Genomic DNA, 20,914 nt, shown 5'->3' with positions numbered 1-20,914 from the left:
CTGCTCCTCAGGGAAACTACCCTTGAACTTCTCTAAATTTCTCTCCCAAAGTTCTATGAGGCCCAGGGATGAGAAGCCCTCTCAAGGTAAGGGGTGGCAGGAGCGCATGTTGCAAGTGCCCTTCCCTTTATGCAGCCACTATGTTCTCACCAACACTTCCTCGGGTGGGCCAAAACACATGAAAACATTTTCTCTCATTTGAGTTCTGTGCAGGGGACAGGGAGGATGTTCTGGGTCTTAACTTATGTGACCAGGGCTCAGAAAAGTGAAGTGGTTTGCCCAATAACACCCAGTAGCAGTGGGTGGTAGAGCAAGACTTGCCGGAGAGCCCACAGTCAGAGGACCGCAGAGCAGGACTGAAATCCACAGTTCATGCTTGTTACCTACCAAGTCAAAAGACAGCTACCCCTGCAGCAAGTGGTCAGGTCCTCATGCCGCTGCTGTCGCTTTCAAAGAATTCTAAAGATTTCACATCTGCATGTATCTGAGCTGGTGCTCTTGGGGGTTCTCTCTCCTTGGGAGAGTGAGTCCAAAGCCTTTACCATGGAAGGGAGGGCAGGATTCCCAGTAGTATGGACCACAGGGAGAAGAGTGTGTGCCCTTGAGACAGCATGGAGTGGGCTGCTGGGTCTCCAGACCCTGGGCAACCAGGCAGGAATGGTACCATGCACCACTATAGACACCTGAGTCTACAGACAGACCACTATACAGACCTCTCCCCTGAGGGACAGCTCATTGCAGAGGCAAGACCTTAGGCATAGTTCCCAGACCACACGGAGGTGCTCTGAGGCCTCAAACAAGTTCTGCTCTTCTCTAGACTGATCCTAGTTGAATATAATTGGGGGTGGACTAGAGTAGAAACAGGTAAGGGTAGGGAGACCCTGAGCCATGCCTCTTTCCCAGAATCAGCAGCTTTTATGAAAGCTAGTCGGGAGAAAGAACATTGGCCCAGAGTGGGAGGGCCAAGAAACACTTTACAGACAGATCATAGGAGGCCAGAGGAGTCAGGGACTGACCATCGGGTGGCTGGATAGGTCTGGACTTGCTACCTCCCAGTCCTGGTGTCTTCCCACCTGCTTCAGGCCCACAGTCTTTGACTCCTTCTCTTAGAGCCTAGAAAGCCAGAATCATGGTCCAGTCATGACAGCAGCAGAGGAGGAAGTGAAGGGTTGGGGAAGCCTTCAAGCCAAAGCTGGGCTGGGCAAGCAAGGGCCTCAGGGACAAAGCTGGGCAAGGACAGGCTTGCAGCCAGGGCCTCTGGTCTACCTTCCCTGGAGCTCAACTCCAGCTCTGGCCACAAGTTCAAGCCCCGCTACAGGGAGCTGAGCAGCTCCAGCCAGGATCTTGACCACCAGAAGACCTCAGATGAGCTCCCATTCCTAAGGCCACAGCTTCAGCACAGTTCCTCTCCTAAACCTCAACTGCCTCCTCTGACCAACCCAGACCCCCACCTGCCTCACCCTGCACACACCCAGTCTGCAAGCACTGGAGGAAACTGAAGGGAGGCAGGCAGGAGCGTGGGGCCATCTGAAGCTGGAGGGATGGGGAGAGGTCCGTCTGTACAGCTGAAAAAGAACCCCTCCCTCTCCATTATTGCTGCTTTCTCTGCCTCTAGTTTTATCCCCTCCCATTTGCTCTCCACAGAGTAATCCAAATGGTCTTAATGAAATGTAAATTTGAGCAAGAATCTTGCTTCTACCTCAAGCCATTGAAAGGTGTCCTGTTGTATACATGGACATAAAGATGGGAACAACAGACACTGATGGGTGACAGGATCTGTCATACCCTGAACCTCACCACCATGCAATATACCCATGTAACATGTAAGAAACCTGCACATGCGCCCCCTGAGGATGTAGGGAAACTGGAACTGCTACCCACGGCCTGCAAGGCTCTGCACAATGTGGCGCTGCCAGCCCTGACCACCCTGCAGCCTCACTGATGATGCCCCAAGCTCCAGTCACAATGGCCTCTGCAGTCTTGAACCTGGGGTTCCTTGTCCTCTTTCTGGGACAAAGGAATCCTTTTGATTCTCTCTGATCCTCTCCTGACCTCCTTCACCTGTAAATTCATTCATTCATTATCCGCTCAACAAATATTTACTAAGCATCTACTAGTAGGGGTTAGCCCTTAACGTCTACATTTTGATAACAATTATACCAACACTGAGAATTTTTCATCAATAAAGTAACTCTTAATGAGCTTCATTAAGTCAATTAATTCCTTGATCACTTTTCTATTCATTCGTGTTAAACCATTTCTTCACCCTTCCCCATTTTTTTTGAATTTTGTGGAGATTATATTCATTGGGATCAATTATTTTTAAATTGTTAAAGGTGACTATTGGCTTATGATCAGCTTTTGGCTCACATCAGATCTCACAAATTCGAGTTTTTGCCGCTGTTGGGATTCTTTTCTGGCAATTATTTCTGCCAGAAAATGCTTCCCGAGCCAGCGTCACCAGCTCTAAACTTCTCAGGAAGATTTGATTCTTCTGTCAATTTTTAGTCGGTAACATACTTTACCAGGTGTAGTCTTAGTTGTTGCCAGTTTTACTTTGTGTTAATTATTTCAACCAATTTTAATTTTTTCGTGGATCTTTTTTTGGAGAATAATATCTCAATAATACTAATGAGATCTTATGCTCATGTCAAAGGCATATTTTAGCAGTGATCTGATAAGCACTCTGAGGATCAAAGAATAGCATGAAAACATCCTCAGGGCACAAAGGCAGGTCAAAGCATTGAACTCTGCATTTGGGTGGAGTGCCAGCTTGGAACCAGGTGCCTGAGGGAGCCCTGCCCACTGCCCACTGCTCCCCAGAGCCCTGGCCCCTGCCAAGAAGATGCCTCATGGATGGGAAACAGCTTCTGGCTGGGGGAGAGCGGCTGCCTGGAAGAGATGGCCTCTGACTGACAGAGCTGGGGTGCAGCCTCAAGGCCCCATGCCAATCGGATGCAGCGTCTGCTGGGCACAGATATTTCTACTCAGAAAGTATCTCAGAGATACTCAGCTGAGAAAGGAGGCAGACGCTTCTTAGCGCCTTAGTTTCCCCAGCCATAAAAGGATGTAATTGACTGGGGTACTCTCAGTCCAAGGCTATGACTTCCATTCACTGGCCTCGAGTCTCTGAACCTACTCCAGGGGTCCCCTCTGCCTCCTAATTGAGACTCTACCTGCAAACAGCAGGGGGCAGGGCTTTCCACCTGGATTGAGTGTGACAAGACCAAGTGTGGAGGGCTGAGGGCTACAGATGCTCTCACCTGGGAAACTGTGTGTCCCGACCCTAGGAGACCAATGAAAGAGAAAGAGACCTCACTGGGAGTTCCTTTCTGCTGGCCTGGCCCTGCCACACCCATTCCCCAATAGTCATGTCTCCATAGACGACGCCACAGGGTATGAAGCCGGCAGGCACTCTGGGAATGCAAATGGGGAAACCAAGACCCAGAAAGGGGAAGGGACCAGCCCAAGGACACACTGTGAGGTGGTGGCAGAGCAGGGATGTGGATGCAGCAGTTCTGGCTCCCAGCCCCGTGCCCACCAACCTGCTTACGGGAGTGCTTCAGCCCGCAGGAGAGCCTCCTCCACCCTGCTCCCACGTGAGGAACTGCCGACACTACCTCTGCCCAGGCTGCCTCAAAACGCCGCCTCCATTGCCCCTGTAACAGCCAGGAAAGAGGTGGGGCCCTCAATCCAACAGCAGCGGGGAGGCTGGCTCAGGAAGGAACCACCCTCACCTCCTCTGCGGGTATCATCCCGGTGGACTGAGAAGGGAGAACCTGGGGTGATAGACCCCACTGGGGCGACTTTGTAGGGCCGTCCCAGCCTTGGAAAACTGACCACCTGTGAGAACAAAATCCAGCAGCCCCCAGCGCTGGTCCAGGTGTGTGTGTGTGTGTGTGTGTGTGTGTGTGTGGTGTGTGAGTGTGTGTGAGAGACAGTGCATGTGTCTGTGTGGGTGGGTGTGCATGTGTGTGTGAATGTGTGTATGTGAACATATGTGTGTGTATAGGTGTGTGTGGTGTGTATGGGGGTGTGTAGTGGGCATGTAGTGTGCGTGCATGTATGTGGGAGTGAGTGTGTGTGAGAGTGTGTGTGTGTGTCCGCACATATTCAGCACCATCCCTCCCACAGCTAGAGCTAGGGAGGGCCCGCGAGTGTCTTTACCGCCACCTCCCCAGGCTCATGGCAGGCAGGGCCTGGTTCTCGCCTGAACTCTTCCACATGCCAGTTTGCTGGGGTATCCCAGGCAAGCATCTTTTCCTCTCTGGACACAACCTAGTCCTCTGCAAAATGGAGCTAGTATTTGTCCTCTTAGCCTCCCAAGGGTGTTGTGAAGATGAAATGATAGACTCTGAGACATCTGTGCCCTTCCCTGGCATGAGGTGACCCAGGAGGCCTCCTGGGAATGGAGCTGGTGAGGCATTCTCTCTGGAGGCAGTTGCTATTCCAGAGGCTGGCCTCTCATGGCAGGCCACCTTCTAAGATGGTCCCCAGTGATCCTGCCCCCTGGCACTCACACCCTTATGTCATCTGCCCCACTTCCTTGAGTGTGGGCTGGACCTAGTGGCTTGCTCCCGAGAAAGGAAACACAGCAAAGGTGATGAAACATCACATCTGTGATTCGTAGACAGACTTTCTTCTTGTGAGCAGACACTGTCTTTCAATGGCTTTCAGGAAGCTGGCAGCCACGTTGGAGAGGCCCATACGGCATGGCCACCGCAGCCAGCAAGGCATGGAGGCTCTCAGTCTAGCAGCCCGTGAGGAACTGCATTCTGCCAGCAACTAAATTACTGAGCTTGAAACAACCCCACATGAATCTTGAGATGAACCCACAGCCCCAGGTGACACCTTGATCACAGTCTGAGAGAAACCCCAGAGCAGAGGACCCCGTAAAGATTCCTGTCCCACAGCAATGAGAGAATAAGTGGGTATTGTTTCTAGCTGCTAATTTTGGAAGTAATGTGTTACACAGCTGTAGATAATTAATACACTGTCACACTGGCATACATGCTCTGTAGAGAAGGGCCCTCTCCTCAGGCCATTGAGAGGGGGCCCTGCAGACAGCTCTCTGCCTGACAACCCATGTTGTTGTGAACTTCCTCCTAGAGCACAGGCCTTGAGGTGGAGTGTTTTGAGGAGAGGAGCCCACAGGACAGAGCCCTGTCTCCAGCTGCCCTACCCAGGCCCCCTGCCCTCAGCTGGGCAGAGGAGGAAAGTGGGAGAGGCTGCTTCACGTCCTCAAGGAGCCACAGCCGTGAGTCCTTTCCAAAGAGTAATCCTCCCAGGGCTGGGAACTCCAGGCCTGTCTGGAGCAGGGCAAGTTTTCCAAAGCACATCCACTTCCCCTGTCTCCCCTGCTCTCACCAGTACCCCAGGGAGGACAGGGAAATGACACCAATCATCTGCAAGACTGTCAGAAGCTTTGCCTGATCAAGTCTCAACAGACTTAAAAGGTAACCGTGTTCATACCCATTTTACTACTTGAAATTATTAGTAGAATTTACTCATCAGAATGACTTAGCAGCAGAGACAGGATTTGAACCTGTGTGACTCAAAGCCCATGCTAATTCCACTTGTTTTACAAAAGGAAAACTGAGAATCAGAGAGTTTGAACATTCTGATGGCACCCACAGGTAGCCCCACTCAGTCCTTCCTGGATACTGTCGTCAGGGATTAGGGTTTTTAAAGATTGAGGGGAGAGGACACACAGGATAGAGCAGGACTGTAGGAGCCCAGGCCAGCGCTGCTCCCACTTGTCTGGCAAGAGTGGGTCTCCCTCCTGCTCTCTATCAAGTCATCATGCCAACCAGCAAAGTTGATTTATTAAAACTCCTTTCTGGGGTACCACACGAATTTTTCCCCACTGAGACTCAGAGAAGAAGGGCAGCCACTCCCGCCACACAATATTAAAATGTCAGGAGTTTAAGGCCTGCGTTGGTTGAGTCATAAGTTATCAGCACCCAGTGAGGGCCGACAGAATGCCTCCCTTAAATTATTAAGCAGAAAGCATCAGACTGTAATATTTTGCTAAACCAAAGTACAGACACAGACAAAGATGTCATTTCAATATTTGAAACCAGCAAGTTTAATTTAAAATAAGAGCAAACCAATAAGCTCAGAACATAGCAGCGTATGAGAGGAAAATTATACTGTGAGAGGAAAAAAAAGTGGAAGGACTTAAGAAATTTATAAAAGTAATCTCCAAGTGGAAATTAGAAATCAAGGCCTAGAAACAGAATAACACAAAAGAAATATTACTGTCCACTTTCTAAATCAATATAACACTGCTCCACGCCGGAATTACCATGGTAACTCAAGTAAAAAGAATCAAGCAATTCTTATTATTTCAAAATAAAATCACAGCCTGAAGCCTGGGTTTTATTACAACCACTGATAGATCGCTGGCTTGTATTTATCTGAAATATTGCTTTTCAATCAGCTGGTTTATGAATGTACACAGGCCTCTCACCAGCCCACTTACCACCCCATTTTGAGGCTAGGGGCCAACCAATGAATTGATTCTCACCTCGCTGCATCTGCATATATGCCCAGGTCTAAGTCAGCTCTGGGAACACAGAGCATCACATCCTTTCAAGCTGTCTAGTGGCTTTGCAGGACAGAGAGGAAAACCTGAAAGAGGCAATGGGGACTGACCTCATTATGGTCCCTCCCCTGCCAGGGTGGCTCTGGGAGGAATGGAGCTGGGATCCCATGGCAGCCCCCCTCAAACTGCCCACAGCAAGCTTCCTTCCACCCCAAGTCATCTCGAAGGTTCTTCACCTTTCCTTGAACTCTGAGAGTCTTTCTCTGCATCCTCATGTCTGACAGCTGGAAAAGGGAGCAGACAGAGCACAGAGAGTGAGTGCACTGACTCTGCAGTCAACCTGCTTGGGTTCACAGCCCAGCTCTAGCACTCTTGAGCTGTAGTGGAACCAATTACTCAATCTCTTTGTACAATAATTTTCTCATCTGTAAAATGAGGGTAATAGTAGCTTCTTCCTAAGGTTCTTAGGGGTATTAAATGAGATTATATATGGAAGATGCTTGGTGGACTGATTACAAAAATGACCCCAATTCGCTACCCTTCCCCATAGCCACACCATTTGTTATATGACTTTCACCTCCTACCTTCAAGAGCGGAATCTGCTTCTCCACCCTTTGAACTTGGGCTGGCCTTGTGATTTATTTTGGCCAATAGAATGCAGCAGAAGTGACAACATCCCAGTGCCAAACCTTGGCCTCAGAAGCCTTGTGTAGGCCGGGTGCGGTGGTGCGTGGTGGCACACGTTTGTAATCCCAGCACTTTGGGAGGCTGAGGCAGGTGGATCGATTGATCCCAGGAGTTCAAGACCAGACTGGGCAACATAGTGAAATCTCATCTCTACAAAAAATACGAAAATTAGCTAGGCATGGTGATATAGTCTCAGCTACTTGGGAGGCTGAAGAAGGAGGATCACTTCAGCCCAAAAGGTCAAGGCTGCAGGAAGCTGTGATTGTGCCACTGCGCTCCAGTCTGAACAATAGAGCGAGACTCTCTCAAAAAAGAGAAGCCTTGTGTGCTTCCACACCTTCTGGACCGGTCTCTGCCATAAGAACAAGTCGGACAAGCCTACTGGCTAATGAGGGCCTCGCAGGCTTTTCACGCCCAGCATCCAACTGATCAGCCATCCTCCATCCTCCAGGTGTGAGTGAGCCCAGCTGAAACCAGAAAAACTGCTCAGCCAAGCCCTGCTTAAATCACTGACCCACAGATTTTCAAGTTAAATAAATGCTTATTGTGTTGAGGCTCTACATTTTAGGGTAACTGATTATGCAGCAATAACTACTTGATACATATAGACGGCACAATGCTGCACTTTTAAGTAAGGGTTCAGTATAATGATAGCTATTGTGTTTTATGACTCCTAAAGGCTGAGAGGCCAAAGCCAAAAGATCATACTGTAACTGTGCAGAGAGCAATGTCAATTCACACAAGCATGAAACTTTCTGGTTTACCAAGTATGTGCTTGGACATAAAGTGCCAGTTAGGTGTTTCACCCTTTGTAGGGATGAGAAAATTGAGGCCCAGTGCATTGCCTGAAGTCACACAGCAGTCAGCTGGGACAAAACCCAGGTTTTCTGAATCATGCTAGCAGACTACACCTGAAGACAGGAGGCCACTCAAGAAAGCCCAGTTGACCTCCAGGGGAAGGGACAGGAGGGAGGAGCTAGTGATCTGAGCCCATGGGCCTTCATACTGGGCAGCTGCCCCTGCAATCTGGAACAACCTACTCACTCCTCTCACACCACCTGCTTTTACTTTTCCCCTAATTGTATCAGCTACTGTGGACTCCTGCCTTAGACAGAACACGAAATGAACACATACCCACCAGTGGTGAACAAATTGTTGCTAGGTTTGGTGGATGTGTCTCTGAGCATGGTCTGGAATGGTCTGGGAGAAACCTCAGCCAACTAAAGGAGAAAGGGCATGCCAGGCAAGGAGGACATAGGAGCAAGGGAATAGAGGCAAATGCTGAGTCTTCATGGAACCCAAAACCAGAGTAGATATACTAAACCTGCATAGTTTAGTGTGATGGTCAAAGCAGCAGTAGGCCTCAGGCAGGATGCCAGGGTAGCAGAGGTTTGGTCAGACTGGTTGTAATGAGCATCAGGAGAAAGATAGTAGGTGAGATGAGAATGGCGGTAGCAGAGGACAAAAAGGTAGGTCCAGAGTCCCAGATGAATGCAATCCGGTGATGTGCTGATGCATGCTTAACAACCAAGTCTTTGGGAAAACGCCCTGATTTGTAGTGTTTGCTTATGTCCATGGTACAAATTGTGGCTAATTTCAAGCTACCAATGCAGTGTCTCTGAACTCAGAGTTGGGAAGAGATGCACAGAATATCTTACAAGCCAGGACAAGTTGACTCCACTGGTGTAGTCCAATCCCAAATATGGGCCTGCCAGGAAAACTCACTCTAGCAGCACCACAAAGAGCTAAGCCTGGGAATGGGAGGACATCTTGCATGTCTCAATGTCCTCCAACTCCAGACAGGACAGGGAAGCAAGATGGGATACATGCCATAGGAACCTCTGGGGCTTCTCCACTTCAAAAGGACCAGGACAGATGTGAGTGTCCATCAGCACCTTTCACCTACATCTGAGGATAGAACTGCATCTTCTGGGCTGTCAGTAGGCTGGCAAGGGGTAAAACTGGGACACCCAAGCACGTGGTCCGTAGTCGCAGTCCAGTTGATGTTTGCTGTAATCAGAGTTTTCTACTACCCAGCCTCATCATGCCTCGGGGCTAGGGCAGAAGGCATGGCAAAAAGATGCTGATGCTCTAGGCTCCAATTCCTCATGGAACCCTAGGCAGCCCTTTTGCCCTATTTGAACCTCGACTTCCACCTATAAATGGAGGAATTTGCAAAGAATGGTTTTAGAGACCTCTTCCCAAGGTGCCACCTGCCGTGGGGATCCGGACATGGGCAAGTAGTAAGGTCAGCCTTCCTCCCAGGCAGCAATGATTAAGGGCCATGATAAATAAACTGGCAGAGTGAGGGTACAGACCCAGTGCTTACCAGTGAACAAAGCACTGGACTGGACACAGAGTTATTTCAGATCATACTGTAACTGAACACGGAGCAATGTTGCTCCACACAGCCATGAGGCTTTCTGGCTCATCAAATGTGTACATGGACAGTATCTCACTTAATCCTGAGTATAATCCTGCCAATTAGGTATGGCTGTTCTCACTGTAGAGATGAGAAGGTAGAGAGGCAAAGGTTTAGAGGCAAGCAACCTCTACACTGGGTGGGCGTGTAACACAAAATCACAGTGGACACACTGGACCTGCATAGCTTAGTGCAATGACAGAGGTGGCAGCAAGTCAAACAGTACCTGGCACACTGGGACACCCATGTCCTTTCCTCTACCTTCTGCCCTAACATCTTCTAGTCTTCTCAGCGTCCCTGAACAGGGCTTTCTGGGAGGCCCTCTAGACCCTGGAGATGGATCCAGCAACAGCCTTGGCCTCCCTGCTACATGGGGGCACAGCTCTGGAGGGATCTCCTAACTCCCTGGACCTGCATCTGCTCTAGACCCCAACATGGCTCAAGTCACTGGCCCCTAGCCTTCCCTAGCTGCACCATCACAGCTCTGCCTTCTGCTCAGACAGCACAACCTGTCTAGCCACGGCCACCTCCCAACTGTGGCAGCCTCGCCCTGGGCCATGGCTGAACCTCGTGTTTCCTTTGCCCATGACCACAGGGAGTCAACTGCCAGTGCTCACTGGCAATCATCCATCTGTTCCAAGGGTGAGAGACCAAAATAGACCTCCTCTTGGTGCTGCCCACAAATAGGGCCTGCTGTGAAGTTCCTTAAATGGAAGCTCATGGGACAGCCACCTGGTCTGACTCTGGGACACAGGGTGACACAGGGTGGAGTAAGGAATCAATTCTCGGGAGGGAGAGGCGGGTCCCAGCTCTAGGGAAATGTCCATTTTCATGTGCTAAAGGCATCTTTGTGGGACATGTTCAGAAACAGACAGCAAGAGAAAAAGGCAGTTCCCACAACCACAGAGGCCAAGTGAGTGGCCATGCCAGCACTGAGCCCCGGCATCCAAAGGGTGAAGCTTTTAGGCGAGCAGCAGCCAGTGATCTCAGCTTCCCCCAGTCCTAATGCTCCTGAAAGGCTCTCTCCTGCTCCCTGTAATTGGGCATCAGTAGTTAATGCAGTATTGACTGCATTACACGCTCCCGTGCCTCCCCTCACTAATGCCAATTGCATCACCTTGTACAGTCACCGGCTTGCTTAGCCAATAGCCGTTAAAAGCAATCCAAATCATGAATCATATGGGAAACTTTTAGCAAGACACCACCATCCAAGGAGACAATTTACAGTTGAGTTAATCTGGGTACATTAGCGAGACATGGATTCTGGACGACAGACCAATTTATGTTGTTTCCCTGTCCCCCTCTTAGTGCTGCTCTGTGTGAGCAAATGAATGGAAGAGCAGGGAACAGAGAGACGCACCTGCTTCTTCACCCAAGGCTCGGGTGTGTGTGTGTGTGTGTGTGTGTGTGAGGGGGTTACCCATCTTTACAGACACTCTGCCTGGCTAAGTTTGGGTAGGAAGGGGAAGCAGCTGTATGTACAGCTCAGGATGTGATGCCTCATTCCCAGCAGAAAGGAGGGCTGCCGCTGGGGCTGGTTATGGTAGATGCAGATGGTAACCCTCCCACTCCCCTGCTTCTAGGCACTGGGCAAGTGCATGATTTGGTCCCCACCCTGCCAGACTCACAAGGCCTTTACCAGGCCTCAGCAGGCAGCAGTGTCCACTTGGCTCTGCCTTCCTGCTGATGGGCTGGGGTCTCTGGCATGGAACAGCATCAGGGCCTGCCTGCCTCTCCAGGGCTGGGACAGTGGTGAGCACACTCTGCCAGGAGAGGCCCCAGGACTCTCTGTGGCCTAGAACATGAGGGTCTATCCTAGGAAATCCTACTGGTGGCCCAGCAAGGGCTGGTTCGTACCCAAGCATAGCCATGTGCCGGTTCTGGTGGATCAACTGAGTCAGCTGTGGAGGCTGTGCTCCTAGCGGTCATTCACAATTGAACACTCCGCTGTCTGGTCCTCCTCAGTCCAGCTTCACTCTCTTCGGCATTTTTACTTATTAAAAATGCTCTAGGAATCATGTCTGGTGTTTAGTTCCACAACCCGCCTGCTGCTTCCTGTGGTCATCCCCACCTTCCTGCTGGGCCTTTGCAAAGACCGTTTATACCCAGCCCTGCCCTTCTCCTGTGTGCACCTGAGAGTATCCCAGCATCCCCAGCTGGATGCCCCAGCATCCTCTCCTGCCCAGTCCCACACAGACCAAAGCTCTCACTGTTCTTGGGCCCTCTCAGACTCTCTGCTGTCTGCTCCTACTCAAAGGCCTCTTCTCAAACAGCCCAAGGGCTCATTTGACTTGGGTAGGGTTCAGAGCTGTAGCTCTCTTTGCTCCCCTGGGACTTTAACCCTCCCCCAAAAGCCCACTGCCTGGTGCCAGCCCAAGCCGCAGGTGCCAGGGGAAGAAGGGCTGTTTCTCCGGGAAAGTTGGAGCTCAGCTGCCTTTCGCTGACAGGCAGACCCAGCAGCATTTAGAAAGCCCGGACCCTGAGTTCCAGTAAAGTGGAGATAGCTAGGCCAAGAGCAAGCATCCAAATGAAAGCAATTAATCTTAAAACTCGAAGTTTAACCGTTTGCAAAACAGATCTTTCCGTCTCTGTGGTGACCCTTCACTGCTTGACCTAATGGATTACTTTATTAATAATGCACTGTGCTTAAAAGCAAAAAAAAAATTTTTTTTCTGACGATTCAATACTTCAGAAAGTCTCTTAAACCCGTTGCTACGGCAAAACGATTGATATTTTATTATCTTTCAGAAGTGCAACATGAAAGCCCTGCAGCCCAGCAGAGCGGGAGCTTTGGTCCTCGGCAGCTGGCAGACCCGACTTCAACCAGAGGAGCCCCAGCCTCTCCCGACAAGATGCTGTCAGGTGGAGAAAAGGCATTGGGGGTGGTTAATAGCAGCCCTGAGTCCCTGCTGCAGCCAGACAAAAGGTGCTGTATGCAGGGAACGCACCCTTTGGGGGACCTGGGGGGTGGGGGAATGCTGCCACCCAGTTCAGGTAGCCACCTGCTGAGAGGGCAGAAGTGTTCAGGAAGGAGTTAGGTGGTTGGTTTGGAGGAGCAGATGAGTGGATCCAGAACCTTTCTCCCTCCTCCAATTGAAGGTGCCATCTTCAAGGTTTCCTGGAACTAGGGGAGGCCAGACTCCTCTTAACAGGGAGTGGAGTGCAGATGCATGAGCAGAAAGGTTGCTTTTGAAAGACAGCTATAGGCTGGGCAGGACAAGAGTAGGTGGCTGCTTAGGACCCCAGTGGCTGTGCTTGTGCTGTAAGAGACCCCAGAGCCCAGCAGCTCCATGGTAGTGGGCACCATATTGTTTAGACTGGACAGGCTGGGGATGGAGGGGCATCTGGAGCTCTGTTTCACAGCTCTAACAGAAACCAGAAGAAACATCTGCCCAGGGTGCTTGAGGTACACCGCAATTTGGAGGCAGAGAGCTGGCTAAAATGACCTCCAGAAATCCATTCCCACTCAAGGCTCATCTGAAACTCTTTGTATTATCTCAGAGCCAGAGGCATCATGAGGTGCTTGGGCAGAGCAAGATCCTGGGTGCAGGTAGGGGGTGTCATCTTGTTGGCATGAGACCAATCTCCCTGGCCTGAGGCCTCCCATGTACAGAGCCTGAGTCTTCTGGATTCCTGGCTTGGGCCTGGGGAGCCAAGCATGCCAAATAACCTCTGCTAAAGATGAACCCTACATGCTCCCCATAGTGACAGTATCCCCAGGTACCAAGGAAGTGCCCTCTGCCCTGGCTTCTCCAAGCCTTTCATTTTTACCAAGAGGGAAAGTGAAGCATGACTGTTCCAAAGTAACATGAGGAGTTTGTGATGAAAGGCACTAAATCAAGGTCTCCTCCCTCCCTGTCTGGCCTGACCCCAGACCCCTTCTTCTCCTTTTCATTCTATATGAAGTTCTCCGATGGCCTACATGGGGCTCCAAGGAAGGGGTCCTTGTGAATAGAGAAGACACACTGAAGATGATGTCCCACCCCAGCTAGCCCAGAAGCACTGAGGTTTCCCCCATCCTCTCTCTTCCTACACCCATGGTGAGAGCCACAGAGCCTCCTAGATGCCACCCCCAGGCCAGATACTTCAAGTTCCACCTCCCTGCTGGATGTCTCAGAAGACAGTAGGCAGCCTGGGGGCATCAGCACCTGGCAGCAGCAATGCGAGCATCCTGTGTGACCCTGAGCAAGTCACTTAGCTTTGCATTTTCACCAACTGGTCACATCAATAACAACGCTGCCCCGGGGGCAGAGGGCACGGGTCCAGAGGGCACGGGCCCAGCAGAGACTCCTGAGTGGAAGGTCAGAGGATGGCCACTACAGTCACTTTAAGAGGATTCCCGCTGACTCAAAGCAAACCTACCCTTTTGGTACCTCACCAATGGCAGAACGCCGACGGCAGCGAGGACACCAACAATCACAAATGCCCCTACACCACCAACACACAGGCCTCACCTACAGGGCCGGAGGTCCTGGGACAGCCAGGGTACCGCCTGTCTCCTGACCCTGGGGACTCATCTTAGGGCACCCACTTGGCTTTCCCCTCAAGGGGGCTGGGATCCCCAACCTTCTAGGACACTTAACTACAGGACACTCCCTGCCAGGAAGGCTTTGGGGTCTATGGGACCACCTGCTAGTGGCTTCCAGCAGCTATGGGCTCCTCTGTTCCGACCTTTCCCGTGCCCTGCAGTTTTCTAGGGCGCATTGAGGCTCGACCACTGAAGGTCCGTGCCATTCTCGCAGCCGCCCCCGCATGAGTGCTACTGGCCGGCGGCGGGACACTTTCTTCCTCTGGGCCAAACTCCCGCCTCCGCGCTCAAAGAGACAGGGAGATAGCGGGCCAGCACAAGAGGTGGCTCTCTTTCTCATCGAGTCACGCTCATGGAGATGTGCCCCGAGGGTCCAAACCGCCTTCCCCTCGCCTGCTGGGCACCCCGGCTCTCGCGCCGTCCTCCCGCGCTCCCGCTTGCCCCGAGCTCTGGAGTCCGATTCTCCCTGAAGCCGCTGATTTGCTCAGCGCTTAGTGCCTCTCGGGTTACGCGGCGGCGGGGGCGAGGGTGATGGCTGCGGTGTGAGCAGCAGCCGCAGAGACGAAATGCTCAAAGCGAACCTCCGCGGCGCGGAGATCGCAGGGGAGCCGGAGCCTCCACGAGGCCCCGCGGCGCAGCACACGGCCGGAGCACAGCTCCTTGGCTCGCGGCCGGGGTCCGCGGGGCGTGCGGCCCGGGGCGCATGCAGCCCGGGGCTCGCCCACCTTCTCCCCCGGCAAGTTCCGCCCGGCTGTCCCCCGGTGCTTCCCCCTGCCCCAGCCCTGGTCCCAAGCTTGCCGCCCGCCCCGCAATCCCCGCACAGCCCAGCAGGTGTGCGCCCGTGTTCCCGCGTGTGTGTGCCTGCGCGCCGCAGCGGGGGGCAAGGGGGCGAGGGGGTGAGGGGCGTCGAGACCCCGGCCCGCCACCTACCGTCCTCCTTGTCCAGCACCATCATCTCGGGCGCTCCGTGTCCAGCCGCAGCTAGGCTCGGCCGGGAGAAGGGCGCCGACTCGGGGCGCGCTTCGGCGGGGCGGCCGGTCCTCGGGCAGCTAGCGGGCTCTAATTACCCGCTTGTCCGGCTCTTAACCTAGATTGCACTCAGCTAGAATTACATTCAGGAGTGAAGCACTTCGCAGATACAAAAGCAGTCTCACCTACTTTTGTGCCTCAGAATTGCAAGGAACTACGAACTGCAATTTAGAGAGAGAGAGGGAGAGGGAGAGAGAAGGGGGAAAAGAGGATCAGAGCCGTTTCTTTGATTCTCACCTTCTAAATGGCTCAATTTGCCCAGTATAATCTGTCTTAATGTAATTGCATTTGATAGCTCATAACCCTGGCTCTGGCAACGACACAGCTTTCAGCCTCATAAAGTGTTTTCCCCTCGGATTTAATCTGAATCTCAATCTAAAATTATATTCAAAGAGATGGGGGAATCTCGCGGCCGTCTCCCGCTGCCTTTCTCCCTCAATGTATGAGGTTTGCACTCCTGCTACTGAATAAATGCACACATTTCCCGAGGCCCCCTCCCTCCCGGGTTAATGGGGGAGTGGAGACGCACGGCTGCCCGGCTCCGCAGCGCCACCTGGAGGCCTCTAGGTCCCAGCTCGGTGAGCGTCTCTCCTCGGATCCCAGGGTCGTGGTCTTCAATGTTTGTCAGGAGGATGCACCCCATGTATTACTCCCAGGCCCTCAGCCTTGATTTTTGTCTCCTCTTCGAGCAATATTTCTCTGATCACATCCTTTCCCTTCCTATCAGCTCTGCCCGGAGTTTCTGGTTGCTTCCCGGATTGTCTGGCAAAGTTAACCCTCTTCAGGGCACAAACAATCCTACCCTGAGTCTTACAGCACTACTCCTGACCCCAGCAGCATCCCCAAAAAGCATCCTAACTCCATGGGGTAGGAAAGCTTATCTCAATTTCTCTCGAAGTAAGCCCAGGCCTGGCCTTGAAAGCCTTTCTCATTCTACAAATATTTACTGAGCGTATATTATGTGCCAAGCACAGTTCTAAGGCACTGGGGATACAGCACTGAACAAAACAAAGATTCCTGCTACTATTATGAAATTGACAATTCTTGCTCTGTAACTCATAAGGCAGGAAAAGAGACAGTGTCTATCTCTTGTCCTGGACCCTGCTTCTCCCCAGAATCCTGGGGCTGATGTTCTGGCTGCCTACCCTAGGAAAGCAACCTACTCACCTACTTTTTTCTTTTCTTTCTTTCTTCTTCTTCTTTTTTTTTTTTTTTAAGATGGAGTCTCGTTCTGTCGACCAGGCTGGAGTGCAGTGGTGTGATCTTGGCTGACTGCAACCTCCGCCTCCCAGGTTCCAGTGATTCTTCTGCCTCAGTCTACCAAGTAGCTGGGATTACAGGCACACACCACCACGCCCAGCTAATTTTTGTATTTTTTTAGTAGAGACGGGGTTTCACCATGTTGGCCAGGCTGGTCTCGAACTCCTGACCTCATGATCCACCCACCTCGGCCTCCCACAGTGCTGGGATTACAGGTGTGAGCTGCTGTGCCTGGCCGGAAGGCTACCTACTTTTAAATCCCAAGTCTTTTTTCTTTGCCTAGACAGTACAGAGTTCCTGCGTGGGATAGAAATAATGATTTTTCTCCAGTTCAAGGAGGGGTCCAGACAGATGTGTTGGAGGCTTGGTCCTGGCAATCACTTCTGAGGACTAGACCCAGGGAAAGGGAAAGGGGCTGAAGGGCCGCCAGTTGGGATTTTATCTCATCTCTGCCAATTACCAACAGTGGACCTTAGCAAGTCTCTTTCTTTATCTGGGCCTCAGTTTTCCTGGTTGTGAAGTGGGAGACCTACTCTTCCTGCATCTATGGTTGTTGTGGGGATCAGGTGAGCTAATGCATGTTAATATGCTTTGTAAACTGTGGCACTCCAGACAATGCAGGGCTTTGGGGGAGATTATCCGGTTTGAAGGAGACCTGGAGGCTAGGTCTTACCCCTTAAACCTGGGAGGCCCCAGTGCTTGACAGGGGTTGGGGGCAGGGGGCTGCAGCCATCTTCCTCTCTGCTAGGCATGGAAGTCAGGCTTTGAGAAAACAGAAAAGCACTGCTTCTAATGAGATGCCTCATCTGCAGCTCAGAGGGTTTCACTTTCCCCCTCATCTTGAATACTTAATCCTAATAGTCCTTGAGTATATTTGATGTTAAATATATCATTTTGCTCAGACTCAGCATGCCTCAGGACTGCGAGCTTGATCTCTCCCCTGCCACTGCCACCAGACCCATGCCCTCAGGGTCTGAGGGAGGCTTTGGCACTGCTGCCACTGGCATATTTGGTGCCAGCCCCTCACACCTGCCAGAGCTGGGGGCTAGACAGTGTAGCACGCACAGGGCCTTACAGGCTGGCAAGCAGCAGCTTCTTGCCGTAGAAACCTCTGTGCTACTAGAGGCATTCACTCCATCGGGGCCGCATGCAGCCTTACTACTGACCTCCAGGGGCGGCTTCTCCTCACTTTCAGGGACTGGCCCTGACCCACAAACCAGAACTGGGTTAGCTGTGGCCACCCTTCTACTCTCTTGTCCATGAGTTTGTCTGAATACCAGCTCACCTCAGCCTCCAAGGTACCTAATTGGCAGCCACATGGCTGGCATCTCTTTGGGGAGTCAGGGCCCTGTGCCCCGAACCCAGGGACCAGAGCTGGCCTGGGGTGCTCAGCAATGGGCTGCAGAAGCAGGTAGGGCATGCCAGCAGGGGACTGGTGCTGTGTGTGCCCACAGGTGGCTCTTTCTGCACCCCCAGTTGTGAGCATGGTACTCCTAAACTGATCTGGAGAGGAACCTTCACAGCAAGTCTTGGAGGGTTTGGGTGGCTTGACCTTCCAGCCAGGAAGGGGGTTGCTGGGTTGACAGAGGCAGATAGGAACATCACTCATCCCATCTGATGTCCTCTTTCCGCTCACGGGCAAGCAAGTAACTCCCACCCCCATACTCGCCCCACCCCCAGGCTCACCCCACCCAAGCTGCTTCTAGGTCCAGGGACACGCCCACACCACCAGAGTGGAATCCTCAGATCCCCTGGGGCTGCAGGAGGTAGTTTTCACCCAACACATTCCACAGGTGATGAGCATGTACTGTCACTTCAACAAGCCAAGAGTGCTCCAAAATGCCCTTGAAATGCCTCTGGGGATGGCAGGGAGAGGACAGCTATCAATCCCCAAGGTTAGTTTGAGGAGAAAACGGGTGCTACTGGCTGTCTTACAAATATCTGGGCAGGTCCCAGCAATTTGCCCCTCCACCTGGCAGGAAAGTCCTGAGGAAGAGTTCCTGCATTAGGAGTGGGACGCAGGGCTTGAGGGCCCAGGCAGACTAGATATTCCAGAACTCTTTGGTGGAGACTGTCAGATGTGCCGCAGCCAGAGGGCCTCCTCCCAACACAATGCAGCTGCCTCCAAGATGGAGTTACAGGCTAGCCTCACAGGTGATGCTCAGAGAGGTATTGGGGTGATGAGGACCCCTTCTCTGTGGCCACCACAGTTGACAGGACAGAGTAAACCTACAGACTTCATAGTGCAATCAGGATGCCTGCTGGCCACGTTCAGATGCCTCACCCTTCCCCCTACTTACACAAAAGCAGCCAATGCTCAGGAATTTGCAACCCGCTGGAGTGAAGAGGTGCACAGTCGGCAAACTTTTCCTCTTTTGGTTTCTGGAGAGCCTGGACAGATCTCCTTGTAAGCTGCAGTTATAAATTGTTAGGCCTTATGGAGGCCCAAGCCAAATCTGCACCATAGCAAAGAAATCTCCCCTACCCCTGCACCGCAGCCCTGGAAAGGTTGTGGGTGTGCACTGACCAACTGTCCAAGTTTGCCTCGTGACTCAAGGGTTTCCTAGGATGCAGAATGTTCAGTACTAAAATTGAGATCGCCCTGAGCAAACAAGGACAATTGATCACTATAGTGAGTGGTGGTAGGGTGGGTCAAGGGACTAGCCGGGCTAGAGAGGAAGGCCAGGCAGCAAGACCCTTTCCCTGCAGCCCAGAAGTTGCCTCTCAATCCCAAACCTCCCAGCTTCCTGCCCCAGCACTTCATCCTTCAGGCACTAAGGGATTGTCCCAGCCTAGGTGGCGGATGGTCTCTGGGTCAGCCAGAGCTGTGAGTTCTTCCAAGAGACTGGCAGTGGAAAGTGTAGGAGTTGGACCCAGGGATGGATGGAAATTGTGTGAGGTCCAAAGCTTACTGCAGTTTGGGCGTGGGGCTCTTTAAGAAAAGGACTACAAGCCTACTAATACCAAATTACCACCAAGGACCTGGCAGCTGAAGGAACCTGAAGGACCCTAAACTTCGCTAACTTCAAGGTAAAACCGCCTTTAGTTGGACCTGATATTTTGGACTAGATGGCCCACCCACCTACCCCAGCCAGCGTGGCACTTCCTAACATGCCAGGCTGGGTGAACTGATGGCAGCTCCCTCCCCAGCCCTGCCAGGGGCAGAGGCAATGTCACCCATGCCGAAGCTATGGAGTGCCAGACCGCAGGGACACTGCTGGTTTGACAGCACCCTCACCCCTGCACCTGCAGGATCTGTGGGCACCCCCACCCTCCCGCGGGGATCCGTTCCGCAGTAGGGAGCGGAAGGGGAACGTGCAGACACCCAGAGAGGCTGGGAGACTGGTTGGCAGTGGGCACTGCCTGGAAGCCCGCGGTGCGGGTTGCAGAGGCGCTCCGGATGCCCGCAAGGCGGCAAGAGTCCGTGAGAAAGTTCCCGGCCGGAGCGCGCAGGGCTAGCGGCCTCGTTGGGACCGGGAGACTTCCTAATCCCGCCGACGAAGCTCGGGCGCTGAGCCTGGCACCGCCGAGCCTGTCGCCGCCGACCCCGGCACCGGCGCACACATCCAGCCGCCGCGCTTCCGGGAAGGCACCCATTAGCCGGAGGCGGCCCCGGGTGCTGAGGGCGCTGCCACCGCTAGCGGGGTGGACTCCGCAGGGCCAGCGCCGCAGTCTCCGCCCCGCGCCCCTAGCCCCGCGCGCCGGGCACCTACCGTCCTCCTGGTCCAACACCATGGTCCCGGAGGCTCCAGCCGACTAGCGCCGAGGACACTGAGGGGCTAGCGGCTCCGACTCCCGCCGCCGGCCGCCTGCGCTGCTCCCGCCGGCCCAGCGCTGGTGCCAAGTCCCGAGAGCCGCGGCTGCCGACGGGGGCAGACCGACCGGAGTCCGGAGCGCAGCCCCGCGGGCAGGGAGCGCAGGAGGAAGGACTGGGGGGCCGGCGAGGGGGCGAGACGGCCAGGCCGGGATCGCGGGAGCCTAGCGAGCAGCCGCTGCCCGGGCCGGGCCGCAGCCGGAGCCTGAGCCGCGCGCGCGTCCTTCCTCGGTGCGGGCCGCGCTCGCCTCAGCCAAGTGAAGGCTGCATTTCCCAGGGCCCCTCAGATTCCCCTGTTAATTAAATCAATTCATTATGCTCAGATCTGATTAGCGGCCCTTCCCCCCCCCCCCCTTTGAATCAATTATTCAATACACAAACATAATTGCTTGGGCCAGAGGTGCCCGCCATTAGCTTATTTAACTCCAAGGACACTAATTACCCGCAGGGCACGGGAACTTTTCTCATTAATTCTGACAAAACACAAAAGCACAGCCAGAGTGTGTGCGTGTGAGGAGCTGTATGTGTGTGTGTGTGTGTTCGCATGCCAGAGTGAGGGCTGTGTGGGGTGGTGAGCCACTGTGTGAGCTCAAGACGAGGGTGGGGGTAGGACGATTGCGGGTGTGT

The 20,914-nt window shown here is 53.0% G+C and overlaps 1 protein-coding gene across 3 annotated transcripts in view; it reads right to left on the bottom strand.

The window, feature by feature from the left end:
• The window catches only part of LMO1 (LIM domain only 1), a 44,325-nt gene extending 23,931 nt beyond the window's left edge, over nucleotides 1-20,394 (bottom strand). For 2 of the 3 annotated variants that reach the window (XR_003115633.1, XM_025356890.1), the window contains exon 1: nucleotides 15,115-15,657. Coding sequence is in view for 2 of the 3 variants with exons in the window: in XM_025356890.1 (XP_025212675.1) it covers nucleotides 15,115-15,139 (25 nt within the window). In the remaining variant the exon portion in view is untranslated. Of the gene's footprint in view, nucleotides 1-15,114; nucleotides 15,658-20,186 lie in introns of those variants that run through there. The other variant, XM_025356891.1, reaches the window with a different exon arrangement.
• Between the last annotated feature and the right edge of the window lie 520 nt (nucleotides 20,395-20,914).

Source organism: Theropithecus gelada, chromosome 14 (assembly GCF_003255815.1).
Source record: "Theropithecus gelada isolate Dixy chromosome 14, Tgel_1.0, whole genome shotgun sequence".
In the NCBI taxonomy this organism is placed as follows: Eukaryota; Metazoa; Chordata; class Mammalia; order Primates; family Cercopithecidae; genus Theropithecus; species Theropithecus gelada.
Note: the sequence above shows the minus strand (reverse complement) of the source record. Positions and strands in the feature narration are given on the sequence as shown.